The 14,456-nt window shown below is 45.3% G+C and overlaps 1 protein-coding gene across 1 annotated transcript in view; it reads right to left on the bottom strand.

Moving 5' to 3' along the window:
• The window catches only part of LOC139417976 (teneurin-2-like), a 343,240-nt gene that overhangs the window by 19,053 nt on the left and 309,731 nt on the right, over nt 1-14,456 (bottom strand). Inside the window, exons 13-16 of the mRNA XM_071167012.1 lie at nt 12,400-12,591; nt 4,338-4,511; nt 1,151-1,361; nt 145-264 (exon numbers count right to left, since the gene is read on the bottom strand). Of these exons, the coding sequence (XP_071023113.1) occupies nt 145-264; nt 1,151-1,361; nt 4,338-4,511; nt 12,400-12,591 (697 nt within the window). The remainder of the gene's footprint in view (nt 1-144; nt 265-1,150; nt 1,362-4,337; nt 4,512-12,399; nt 12,592-14,456) is intronic.

Below are 14,456 nucleotides of genomic sequence, written 5' to 3'. Positions count from 1 at the left end.
ACAGAGGACAAAGGGGGTTACAAACCCATTGATCCTCACCATCCTCAAATCACTCAAAGATATCCAAGTCACCTAAGGGACATAAATCCATTCATATATCTAAAGATCTGTTGTCATATTCAAACACCAACAAAAATCACCTACGTGCCGTCCTGACGAGTCAAGGTGAAGCCATAGTGGGGGTACTTGACGAACGTCACGTTGACCCCCACCAGGGGAGTCCCGTCCGTGGTCACGACCTGGCCTCTGATCAACGCTGCCAGGCTGCAAGAGAGGACATAGCTACAAGGTGAAGGTATGAAGATGGTGTGACAACACATGAATCAATCCTCTTAATGTACAGTGCAGTGCATTCAGAAAGTATTCAGACCCCTTTACTTTTCCCCCATTTTGTTCCGTTTACAGTCTTATTCTAAAATGGATTAAATAGTTTCCCCCCCCCCTCATCAATACTGCATAAAGGCAAAGCAAAAACAGGTTTTTAGAAAATATCAAAAACAGAAATATCACATTACATAAGAATTCAGACCTTTTACTCAGTACTTTGTTGAAACACCTTTCACTGTGTGACTGTGTGACTGTCTGACTGTGTGACTGTCTGACTGTGTGCCTGTGACTGTGTGACTGTGTGACTGTGACTGTGAGACTGTGTGACTGTGTGACTGTGACTGTGTGACTGTGAGACTGTGTGACTGTGAGACTCTGTGACTGTGAGACTGTGTGACTGTGTGACTGTGTGACTGTGACTGTGAGACTGTGAGACTGTGTGACTGTGTGACTGTGAGACTCTGTGACTGTGTGACTGTGTGACTATGTGACTGTGTGACTGTGAGACTGTGAGACTCTGTGACTGTGAGACTCTGTGACTGTGAGACTGTGAGACTCTGTGACTGTGTGACTGTGTGACTGTGTGAGACTGTGAGACTGTGAGACTCTGTGACTGTGAGACTCTGTGACTGTGAGACTGTGTGACTGTGAGACTCTGTGACTGTGTGACTGTGAGACTGTGACTGTGAGACTCTGTGACTGTGAGACTGTGTGACTGTGAAAGTCAGTGGTAATTACTGTAGAATATTCTGACCTTATGCTGATGTTTACTGTATAAACAGTTGATTATATCCCGAAGTGAGTAGAATGGACAGATGGGTACCTTGAGTTGAAGGGGTTGTTTCCAGGGATGATGTGGGTGCCATCCCTCCCCACCAGTAACTTGACTCTGTCGTAGAATGATCTGACTTTCAGCGAAGGTGATTGGCTCTGCTGGATGATCTGCAGTGGATCCCTTGCTCCCAGGCACAGTGGATTGGTCAGACACAGACTCTGAGCGCAGCAGTCGGGATCCATGCAGTCTGTCAGTCCGTCTACAAGGGGAAGCACATGATTTAATAATCTGGACAGACAGACACCGCTGCAAATAAATTATGATTCAATGGCATTTTTTTTGTTGTTGATTTGTCATTTTTCCTTTTGTTGTTGGGCAGAATAAAACCAGATCGTTGTCAAGCAGGTTGTCAAGCAGGTGCAACAAAGAACATTTGAAAACATGCAGGTTTACCATCTTGTGTACCCTCTATACTGTGTCAACACAACATATATTCAAATCTTTATTCCCTTTCCATTCTTTTCACAGGTTCATTTATTTCTCTTCAACTAATGTTATATATTCATTAGGATGTGTGTGGTATTTTTGCCTCATTCTCAATTTAAAAAAAAATCATTTTTATTTATTTTACCTTTATGTAACTAGGCAAGTCAGTTAAGAACAAATTCTTATTTACAATGACGGCCTACCCCCGGCCAAACCCGGACGATGCTGGGCCAATTGTGCGCTGCCCTATGGGACTCCCAATCAAGGTCCGGTTGTGATACAGCCTGGAATCAAACCAGGGTCTGTAGTGACACCTCTAGCACTGAGATGCAGTGCCTTAGACCGCTGCGCCACTCGGGAGCCTACAAAGGAAGTTCTCCTTCAGAAATGGTGATCTGCACCCTTCTCCCCAGCACAGTGCCTCTGCCTGTCAAACTTTTAATCAAAACCAATAACACCGACATCAAAGCCAAACAGGACCTCACTCACAACCCTGAGGGCGAATCCTCTCTCTCTCTGCATACTAACACAAGCAAGCGTGTTAATTCAGAACTGTCAAAACAAACACTTTCAACTATGCAAACTTTTTTCTGTCTGATCTTTCAGCTTTTATTTGGTGAAATAAAACAGACAGAGACAAACAGAGAGGGAGGGAGACTGATAAACACCCGACAGACAGATTAAGGAAGTGAGTAGGAAGTATGACAACATCTCCAATGAAGGAGGAGGATATTTTTGATGAACCTCAACCGCCAGCCTGCCAGGCATCCAGCCACACATTGAAATGGACTGGCTGTAAAGACTGTTAAAACCCCCTATCGTCCTCGGAGCATATTACCCTATTGCTCAGACCAGAGAGATTAAAGATGAAAGGCCTCCAGGGGCTGCATTGAAATACCTGGAAGCATAGCATCCGGACACAATTGCCTGACATGCCACAGAGAAAGCCCTCTTTAAGATCGACATAGCTCTGGCCTCGGCACACTACTTAGCCGCTATGCAAGGAAAAATAGTCCCGGGTATAATTTTCATGTTAGATAACACTGCACTGACAGATTGCATGGGGCTGGCTGGCTGCTTGGAGAGGAGCTGCTGCATGGAGAGGATCTGGCTGCTTGGAGAGGAGCTGCTGCTTGGGGAGGAGCTGGCTGCTTGGAGAGGAGCAGGCTGCTTGGAGAGGAGCTGGCTGCTTGGAGAGGAGCTGGCTGCTTGGAGAGGAGCTGCTGCATGGAGAGGAGCTGGCTGCTTGGAGAGGAGCTGGCTGCTTGGAGAGGAGCTGCTGCTGCATGGAGAGGAGCTGGCTGCTTGGAGAGGGGCTGCTGCATGGAGAGGAGCTGGCTGCATGGAGAGGAGCTGCTGCATGGAGAGGAGCTAGCTGCTTGGAGAGGAGCTGGCTGCTTGGAGAGGAGCTGGCTGCTTAGAGAGGAGCTGCTGCTTGGAGAGGAGCTGGCTGCCTGGAGAGGAGCTGGCTGCTTGGAGAGGAGCTGGCTGCCTGGAGAGGAGCTGGCTGCTTGGAGAGGAGCTGCTGCATGGAGAGGAGCTGGCTGCTTGTAGAGGAGCTGCTGCTTGGGAGGAGCTGGCTGCCTGGAGAGGAGCTGGCTGCTTGGAGAGGAGCTGGCTGCTTGGAGAGGAGCTGGCTGCTTGGAGAGGAGCTTGCTGCTTCTAGAGGAGCTGCTGCTTGGAGAGGAGCTGGCTGCTTGGAGAGGAGCTGGCTGCTTGGAGAGGAGCTGACTGCTTGGAGAGGAGCTGGCTGCTTGGAGAGGAGCTGACTGCTTGGAGAGGAGCTGACTGCTTGGAGAGGAGCTGGATGCTTGGAGAGGAGCTGGCTGCTTGGAGAGGAGCTGCTGCTTGGAGAGGAGCTGGCTGCTTGGAGAGGAGCTGCTGCATGGAGAGGAGCTGGCTGCTTGGAGAGGAGCTGGCTGCCTGGAGAGGAGCTGGCTGCCTGGAGAGGAGCTGGCTGCTTGGAGAGGAGCTGGCTGCCTGGAGAGGAGCTGGCTGCTTGGAGAGGAGCTGGCTGCCTGGAGAGGAGCTGGCTGCTTGGAGAGGAGCTGGCTGCTTGGAGAGGAGCTGGCTGCCTGGAGAGGAGCTGGCTGCCTGGAGAGGAGCTGGCTGCTTGGAGAGGAGCTGACTGCATCTCCGAGGCGTCTTTGATCTTCTCACAAATGGTCACAGGAGGGGGGGGGGTCACTTAATCCTCCATCAGGGAGGGATGAGGAGGTAATATGGACATCCATCTCCGCAAACTCCAGGTCACTGATCCCCAATGCACTCTGGGGAGGAGGAGGTGAAGACGGCATCGATTCAACCAGCTTCTCCTCTCTCCCCAGCCTGCTCAACGCTAGCTCACACAGACAGAAGGATTCCATAATTGGGCCATTCAGGCCTGATAACACCAGACTCACAATCACACCTCTCTGATCCTGGAGCAACTCACTGGGAGGAAACCTCTAGGAGAAACCCAGGCAGGCGTCTGGCTGACTGCTGCTCGTCCGGGAGAATCAAAGAGCTTGTCAATTGCCATACCTGAGAGATGCTGCTGTGCCTTACAAGTGGATATTTAGAGGAAATAAATATATATTTTTCCCTCATCGACAGTATAGTTTGACAAATCCTGTAAGTACTGTTGATTCCAAATCAAATCATGAGTCATGCATGGGAATGTCATATCTTCGTTTTTCTTTTCATAGGCAAGTCTACTAAGTGGACACAGCATTCCTCAGCCTTCCTCCTGTGAACCTTCACCACTCACCTCCTTCGTTGTCCTTGTTGTCGGCACAGGAGATCTCCATGGCAACACTGCAGCCGGGTCCTCTCCAGCCAGTGTGGCAATCACAGTGCCAGCTGTTCTGACCCAGGCTGCATTGACCATTCCTGTTACACTGACCTGGACAACCATCTGAGAAAGAGAGGATGAGGAGAGGAGGTGGGGAGGGAGGGGGGGGAGAGAAGGGGGAGAGAGGGATGGAGGGAGGGGAGGGAGAGGGAGGGAGAGAAGGGGGAGGGAGGAAAAGAGAGGAGGGGTGGATGGGAGGGGGGAGGAAAAGAGAGGAGGGGTGGATGGGAGGGGGAGAGGAAAAGAGAGGAGGGGTGGATGGGAGGTGGGGATGGAGAGAGGGGAGGAAAAGAGAGGAGGGGTGGATGGGACCAGAGAAGAGGTCAGTAATTGTGATTTAGTGACAGAGTAACTTGCACCAGCTCACCAACTATATCTTTAGTCTCTGTCTGACGTTGCAGGACACAATAAGCGCTATAAAAAACACTATTGATTACATGGCAGGGGGATTGCATTTCATCATAACAAGCTATATACCCTAGCATCACAAAGGAGGGGTTTGGTGTGCGATAAATTGTTTTCTTCAATATCCATTCACAGCAAAGAGTATTCAATAAAAGAGAATAAGTTCACAGCCGATTAATTTGCGGTGGTTGATTTGCCTCTGGAGGCTGGCCCGGGGTGTAGTGCTGCTTCATGACAGAATTTGATTAGGGGAAGCTGATGAGATTACAAGACACAGGGAGTGAGATCAACAGGAGAGATGCTTTACAGTATATCATTGACGACTGCAGTCAATGATATACACCCTCAGAAGATGTAATATTCTCCCAGGCTAGGTGAATGAAGAGGACATAATGAATGTGGCTGGGACATCTGTCTCAGTGGTGTAGGGTAGTCTGTACAGGAGACCAGAGGAATGGGACCAGGCTGTGGGGAGGTATTAGACTGTAAATCTACATAACTCACCCATGGTATTTAATGAATTACCATCTCCAAGGTCAAAAGGAGCAGTCCTCTCTCTGAGAGAGGCGATGAGAAACGTGAATCTATAAACTGTATTTCATTATCAGACACTTTCGTTCGAATGGATGAACATTTAAGTTTGTTTTCTTTCTGAACAGACAGAAATCTCATTAAAGCGTATTAACCTTTTACTTTAAGCCAGCTTTAACAACATGGCTGCCGTTCCTGATGAGGAGCACCACGGTCATTAGCATCCCAAGAGGGATGAGCACGCAGCTCCTCTGGTACGGCCCATCTATAAGTATTCCTACCTACGGCTGGGCAGATGCAGTGGAAAGGCCAAGTCCATTAATATTCCTATGGAGAATGCTGCAGCAGAAATAGCAGCCTATGTAACACGGAGTAGAAATGCTAATGTGCACTGCTAGCTAACTGTGTGTTTGCGTTTACAACTATACGTAGCTAGACAGAGAGACGAGCTAACAGGTAGAGACACTCACGAACAGATACAGACAGACCAAACCTTACACATGTTAGTCTTGTGTTTAACAAAGTACAAGAGAAAAAAAAACAATGCACTGGGGACTGTTATGAAGGAGAGTACTAGCTGAATATCCCTATAGGAGGGATCAATGGAGATACTAGCAAATGGGAGTTAGCATTTGTATTTGTCTTTATTATGGATCCCAATTAGCTGCTGCCAAAGCAGCAGTTAACTCTTCCTGGGGTCCAGCAAAATTAAGGCAGTTTATACAATTTATACAAAACATTACGGTACATCCACAGATTTCACAACACACTGTGTGCCCTCAGACCCCTACTCCACCACTACCACATATCTACAGTACTAAATCCATGTGTGTGTATAGTGTGTAAGTTATTGTGTGTGTGTGTGTGTGTGTATGTGTGTGTGTGTGTATATGTGTGTATGTGTGTGTGTGTGTGTGTGTGTGTGTGTGTGTGTGTGTGTGTGTGTGTGTGTGTGTGTGTGTGTGTGTGTGTGTGTGTGTGTGTGTGTATGCATGCATGTGTCTGTGCCAATGTTTGTGTTGCATTACACTACTGTAACTCTAAAACACCAACTATCACTAAGACATTGAGTACACACTTCACAATACTAAGGATGCCACTTCACCCCTCTACACAGCTCTATTTTAGGCCCGGGGAACTAATGAACAAATCAGACCACCACTTAGCCAAATAAAATACCTTGTTCCAAGCTATCCTCAAAAGTTAGCAGAAAAACAAAACCATGTTGAGGTTTGAGAAGATGTTTGTGTGTAGAGGAGGAAGTGGGGTTCTCAACATGGCGTGGTTCATCACAGGTAAACGAGGAGTGAGATGGAGGGGACTGACATCAAGACCACCTCTCTCATCTTCACCTGGGAAAAAACCACACCATTTAATGCAACAGAGTGCAAAGTTGATTGCGTGTTTCTCACTGAAACATGGCTGTCTTCAGACTGTAGTACTGCTCTTTATCAAGCCCCCCCCTACCCCGGACTACAGCTTGTCATACTCTATCAGAAAAGGGGAAAGGTTGGGGGGAAAAGCCTTTATTTTAACTAATGCTCTCAGCTGTAAGGACATTTGGTTTTGGAGAATGGGTCTTTTGAGCATCATGCCATACTGATTAAATGTCAGCCACCAGTGCATCGTGTTATACTGTTTAAATGTCAGTCACCAGTACTGGCCATAACCCTGTATAGGCCACCAAAACACTGACCCACTTCCTTTACCGATTTCTCTGAACCATTGTCTATTGTCCTTGAGAACTATGATAAAATCATCGTGCTGGGCGATTTTAATATTCATGCTGGCAAAGAGACTGACTTCAAGGCCACTGAATTTATGAATCTCTTGAGCTCTATGGACTTTATCCAACATATTACTGGGCCCATCCATAACCGTGACCATACTCTGGACCTGGTTATTACCAAGGGGCTTTCTACCGGGCCCACCCATAACCGTGACCATACTCTGGACCTGGTTATTACTAAGGGGCTTTCTACTGGACCTGGTTATTACCAAGGTGCTTTCTACTGGGCCTGGTTATTACCAAGGGGCTTTCTACTGGACCTGGTTATTACCAAGGGGCTTTCTACTGGACCTGGTTATTACCAAGGGGCTTTCTACTGGACCTGGTTATTACCAAGGGTCTTTCTACTGGACCTGGTTATTACCAAGGGGTTTTCTACTGGACCTGGTTATTACCAAGGGGTTTTCTACTGGACCTGGTTATTACCAAGGGGCTTTCTACTGGGCCTGGTTATTACCAAGGGGCTTTCCACTGGACCTGGTTATTACCAAGAGGCTTTTTACTGGACCTGGTTATTACCAAGGGGCTTTCTACTGGACCTGGTTATTACCAAGGGGCTTTCTACTGGACCTGGTTATTACCAAGGGGCTTTCTACTGGACCTGGTTATTACCAATGGGCTTTCCACTGGACCTGGTTATTACCAAGAGGCTTTTTACTGGACCTGGTTATTACCAAGGGGCTTTCTACTGGACCTGGTTATTACCAAGGGGTTTTCTATTGACATTTCCTCTATTGTTGATGTTGCTTTATCTGATCGGCCGCTGTGTGTTTTTTACTATCTTGGTGCTCATAGCGCAGGGTAATACTAAACGCATTATTCAGTGTGTTTGAGGAATACACCATCAATCTATTCTGCCTTCCTCTTGTGATGATTTAGTTGATAACTTTAATAGTCAATGAAGGGAAACTATTGATGGCATAGCTGCAGTAAAGTTGAAAAAAAGACACATGCAAACAGAGAACCCCTTTGGATGAGTGAGGAAACGAATCTGTTTAAAGAGAAATTACAGAAAGGCAGAGCGGAAAGTGGATGAAGTTGCAGGTCCATTATGATATACTGAGAGAGCAACTTGACATATATAACAAGACAATAGAAAATGACAGAAGGGCACATTTCTCTAACTTGATCACTAATAATCAGAATCATTTGAGAGTGCTCTTCTCAACCATTGATGGTCTGATAAATCCTACCCTCCACAAACATATGGGAACGTTCCTCCACATCTAAATCTGATGAGTTTGCGGCATATTTCAGAGATAAGATAACAAACACTAGGCTGGGTATCAGTCAAGCAAGACCTGATGAGAAGTTTGATGATGTGTGTCCTAGCCTACCACGCAAAGGCACTATGAATTTATTTTCCCTGGTTGACACAGACATGCTAGGGAAAGTGATATCACAACTTAAGCTTTCTACATGCCTTCTCGATCCTATCCCCACAACCTTCTTCAAAACAGTTTTTTAATTCCATATCTGAAGAAGTGTTAATCACTCACTGTTCACCAGCACCTTCCCCACTGCACCAAAAACTTATATGGTGAAACCCCTTCTGAAGAAATTTATTATAGATTCTTCAGCTCTTAGCAATTTTCAGCCCATCTCCAACCTTCTATTCTTAAGTACAATTCTGGAGAAATTGGATTTTAAACAGCTAAATGATTTTCAAAGTACCAACTGTAGTAAAATTCCAGTTTGGTTTTCGTGCCCACTACAGCACAGAGACAAGCCTTAGTTAGTGTGGTAAATGATTCTAGAGCCAACACAGATGAAAAACAGCTTTCTACCCTTGTACTCTTGGATTCATACTGAACAAAAATATAAACGCAACATGCAACAATTTCTACGATTTTACTGAGTTACAGTTCATATCAGTCAACTGAAATAAATTCATTAGGCCCTAATCTATGTATTTCACATGACTGGGCAGTGGCGCAGCCATGGGTGGGCCTGGGAGGGCATAGGCCCACCCAGTGGGGAGCCAAAGCCCAGCCAATTGATATGGGTTTTCCCCACAAAAGGGCTTTATTACAGACAGAAATACTCCTCAGCACCACCTCAGATGAACCTGCAGGTGAAGAAGATGGATGTGGAGGTCCTGGGCTGGCGTGGTTACACGTGGTCTGCGATTGTGAGGCCGGTTGGATGCACTGACAAATTCTCTAAAACAACGTTGGAGGTGGCTTATGGTAGAGAAATTAACATTACATTCTCTGACAACAGCTATGGTGGATACATTCCACCAGTCAGCATGCCAATTGCACGCTCCCTCAAAACTTTAGACATCTGTGGTATTGTGTTGTGTGACAAAACTGCACATTTTAGAGTAGCCTTTTATTGTCCCCAGCACAAGGTGCACCTGTGTAATGAACATTCTGTTTAATCAGCTTCTTGACATGCCACATCTGTCAGGTGGATGGATTATCTTGGCAAAGGAGAAATGCTCACTAACAGGGATATAAACAAATTTGTGGTCAAAATTTGAGAGAAATAAGCTTTTTTGTGCATATGGACATTTTCGGGGATCTTATATTTCAGCTTGTGAAACATGGGACCAACACATTCCATGTTGCGTTTATATATTCGTTCAGTATATCTTAACAATGCAATGATAATCAGAGAACAGGCATATGGAACATTTCTGTGATCTTTTATTTCAACTCATGAAACGTGGGACCAACACTTCACACGTTGCGTTTATATTTAATGTTCAGTATAAGTGCTGCATTCGACACGGTTGACTATGATGTCCTTCTGGATAGACTGGAGAGGTGGGTTGGTCTCTCAAGGTCCAGTTCTAAATTGGTTTAGGACCTATTTAACCGGTCGAGAAAGTTCTGTTGTCACCCTTGGTGTGCATAACTCAAGAGAAAATAGATATCACATGGTTTGATTTTAGGTCCGTTACGGTTCGGTATATATGTTACCCCCTTGGCAGCGTTAGCAGAAAGCACAGCATTGATTTTCATTGCTACGCAGAAGATTAACAACTCTACATTTCTGTGTCACCACATTTTAGATTCTGAACTAAAATTTAAAATCACACATTAGGAATGTGACCAAAATAGCTTTTCTTACCATCTGAGGAACATTGCCAAGGTGTGGACATTTCTCTCTCAGGCTGATACAGAGAGACTCATCCATGCTTTTATTACAAGCAGGCTTGACTACTGTTAATGCTCTCCTGTCTGATCTACCAAAGAAAGACAACTGCAAAACATACAGAATGCTGCAGCACGGGTACTGACCAAGACCAGACGGAGAGAGCACACATCACACCGGTTTTAAGGTCTCTGCACTGGCTGCCTGTGAGTTTTAGAAATCATTTTAAGATTCTTCTATTGGTTTTTAAATCAATCCACGACTGTGCACCCTTAAACACGCCAGACATCCTTTTTACTTACTATCCCCCCCAGCCTCTGGAATAGCCTGCCAGAGAATCTGGTTGGGGCCGAAACTGTGGACATGAGATGGAGGTGATTCTCAACATGACGTGGTTCATCACAGTAAAGTGGAGAGGAGACGAAGGTCCTTCTTCACACTCAACTCTCTCAACACCCAATTAGAGAGGGACATAGAATGAACAGAGAATGGGAGCTAGCACACAGCGCCAGCCTTTTCACATGGCTCTAACAACACAGCCCACAGTGGAGCCCCAGGGAGATGTTTTTCTCATCAGATGGGAGGAAAATAACAGAGAGGAAATTAAAGCCCTTGGGGGGTGAATGAGGGGGCAGAGTGTCTGTCCCTATTTGTTGGCTCCCAGGAAGGCTGAGTGTGTCTTAGGGAGTACTGAGAGGCCTGCTGCCCAGACTGCTCTACTGGAGAGTGGGTGACTAGCATTGTTGGCTCAACCCCCCCCCAAGTGTTGTGGGCTGAAACTTTAATTTCGCAAGCATTCTGTGCAACTTCTGATACACGTGCAACTGTGAACACTTTACCCACTTTAAGTTACAGTTTCAGACAGTGGCCAAAAGGCTATTGTGGCTATTTGAGCATTATGTAGTCGTATCAGAGTGGCCTACCAACTAACCCAATGGAGAAAATGCTGCACAATACATGCTCTTTCCATGACATAGACTGACCAGATGAATACAGGGGAAAGCTAGGATCCCTTATTGATGTCACTTGTTAAATCCACTTCAATCCGTGTAGACGAAGGGGAGGAGACGGGGTTAAAGAAGGATGTTTAAGCCTTGAGATAATTGAGACATGGATCGTGTGTGTGTGTGTGCCATTCAAGAGGTGAATGGGCAAAACAAAAGATTTAAGTGCCTGGTGCACCGCTTTGAGTGTGTCAAGAACTGAAACGCTGCTGGGTTTTTCACGCTCAACAGTTTTCTGTTTGTATCAAGAAAGGTCTACATGGCTACACGGCGGCTACATGGCTACACGGCGGCTACACACGGCTACACGGCGGCTACATGGCTACACGGCGGCTACATGGCTACACGGCGGCTACACATGGCTACATGGCTACACGGCGGCTACATGGCTACACGGCGGCCACACTGCGGCTCTGCTTTGTGATTTCAAATGCGTATCTAAGCTACTTTCCGACTGCGGGGGACGGAAAAAAGGATTGTGCCAACAACCAGGCCAACAACAAATCACCAACTTAGTCTAGAAGTTATATCTGGTTTTGTTGCATATGAAAAGGAATGTTATTATGTTGATTGAATCCAAATTACAATAGTAGAGGGGAAAATGGTATCTGTTTAAAGCCAGGAAAGATGGCGTACTGTACATTTTTAGTGAAGCTCAATCTTGTGCTGGCAATTCTTAATGCGCTCATCTTAGAGGGAACATTGGTGACTAGGCTGGGAGGCTGGAGATGGATGTGGAGATGTGGCAGGGTACTTTGACTATAGATTACACATTTTCCCTCTAGTGGAGGAACCCAATCCAGATGAATAGGAGAGCTTCTTAATGACGTGGAGGATAGGAGCAGGAAAGGAGGACACTCATCCGAATTGGTGGATGTATCTGCCGCTGAGAGACATAACGCTCTTTATATAGTCAGTGAAAAAGAGCTACATCATCGTGGAAGGACAAACATGGGACAGGATCAGGTACTGACACTACTGCCTCATAACGTAAAAGGCTTAGGGAACAAACACAATGTATCTTTTAAACATGTGGGTGACAGTTCCTCTGTTCGGCTGAGAGTTACTACAGAGGGAGGATAGAGGCAGGGTACTACTGTGTGTGTTAGTATGTTAGCGTGCCACGGTGTCGGCTGATTGGCCGGATGCATACCAATGGTGCAGTGCTCTCCGTTCCAGCCCTGTTGGCACTGACACTTTCCGTCCCGACAGGTCCCGTGCTTTACACACAACGGGTTGCAGACACGCTGGTCACATCCGGCGCCGGTCCAGCCCTCATCACAGCGACACACTCCGCCAAAACACACGCCGTGGGCGCCACAGTCCGACGAGCAAACCTCTGTGGAGGCACACGAGCACAGTAAAAAGACAGTGGATCAGCATACTAGATGAACAGAGGGAAAGGGTTTTCACAGAGGAGCTGTGTTCATGGTGTGGGATGGACAGAGGGAAAGGGTTTTCACAGAGGAGCTGTGTTCATGGTGTGGGATGAACAGAGGGAAAGGGTTTTCACAGAGGAGCTGTGTTCATGGTGTGGGATGGACAGAGGGAAAGGGTTTTCACAGAGGAGCTGTGTTCATGGTGTGGGATGAGTGTGTTTCTGAGTGGTAGTGGCTAGCGAGAGGAGAAGGGGGAGGTGTGTGTCAGGTGATTTTATGATTTATATTAGGATTCCCATTAGCCGGGGTCCGACACATTACGAAAAGTCTTCCTGGGGTCGGAGAGATAACAAAAAAGACATGTAAAACATAAACACAGACTTACAGTATATACACTACCGTTCAACAGTATACAGTATATACACTACCGTTCAACAGTATACAGTATATACACTATACCGTTCAAAAGTATACAGTATATACACTACTGTTCAAAAGTATACAGTATATACACTATACCGTTCAACAGTATACAGTATATACACTATACCGTTCAACAGTATACAGTATATACACTATACCGTTCAAAAGTATACAGTATATACACTACTGTTCAAAAGTATACAGTATATACACTATACCGTTCAACAGTATACAGTATATACACTATACCGTTCAAAAGTATACAGTATATACACTATACCGTTCAAAAGTATACAGTATATACACTACTGTTCAAAAGTATACAGTATATACACTATACCGTTCAACAGTATACAGTATATACACTACTGTTCAAAAGTATACAGTATATACACTACTGTTCAACAGTATACAGTATATACACTACTGTTCAACAGTATACAGTATATACACTACTGTTCAACAGTATACAGTATATACACTATACCGTTCAAAAGTTTGGGGTCACTTAGAAATGTCCTTGTTTTTGAAAAAAAACAAAAACATTTTTTGTTAATTAAAATAACATCAAATTAATCAGAAATACAGTGTATTTGTATTTTATTTATTTAACCTTTATTTAACCAGGTAGGCTAGTTGAGAACAAGTTCTCATTTGTAACTGCGACCTGGCCAAGATAAAGCATAGCAGTGTGACACATACAACAACACAGAGTTACACATGGAATAAACAAAACATACAGTCAATAATACAGTAGAAACAAAAGAAAACAAAGTCTATATACAGTGAGTAAAAATGAGGTAAAATAAGGGAGTTAAGGCAATAAATAGGCCATAAATGAACAATGTGTAGACATTGTTCATGTTGTAAATTACTATTGTAGCTGGAAACAGCTGATTTTTTATGGAATATCTACAGAGGCCCATTATCAGCAAACATCACTCCTGTGTTCCAATGACACGTTGTGTTAGCTAATCCAAATGTATCATTTTAAAAGGCTAATTGATCATTAAAAAACCCTTTTGCAATTATGTTCGCACAAAACTGTTGTTCTGATTAAAGAAGCAATAAAACTGGCCTTCTTTAGACTAGTTGAGTATCTGGAGTATCAGCATTTGTGGGTTCGATTACAGGCTCAAAATGGCTAGAAACAAAGAACTTTCTTCTAAAACTCGTCGGTCTATTCTTGTTCTGAGAAATGAAGGCTATTCCATGTGAGAAATTGCCAAGAAACTGAAGATCTCGTACAACGCTGTGTACTACTCCCTTCACAGAACAGCGCAAACTGGCCCTAACTAGAATAGAAAGAGGAGTGGGAGGCCCAGGTGAACTACTGAGCAAGAGGACCAGTACATTAGAGTGTCTAGTTTGAGAAACAGACGTCTCACAAGTCCTCAACTGG

Source organism: Oncorhynchus clarkii, chromosome 10 (genome assembly GCF_045791955.1).
Source record: "Oncorhynchus clarkii lewisi isolate Uvic-CL-2024 chromosome 10, UVic_Ocla_1.0, whole genome shotgun sequence".
Lineage (NCBI taxonomy): Eukaryota > Metazoa > Chordata > Actinopteri > Salmoniformes > Salmonidae > Oncorhynchus > Oncorhynchus clarkii.
Note: the sequence above shows the minus strand (reverse complement) of the source record. Positions and strands in the feature narration are given on the sequence as shown.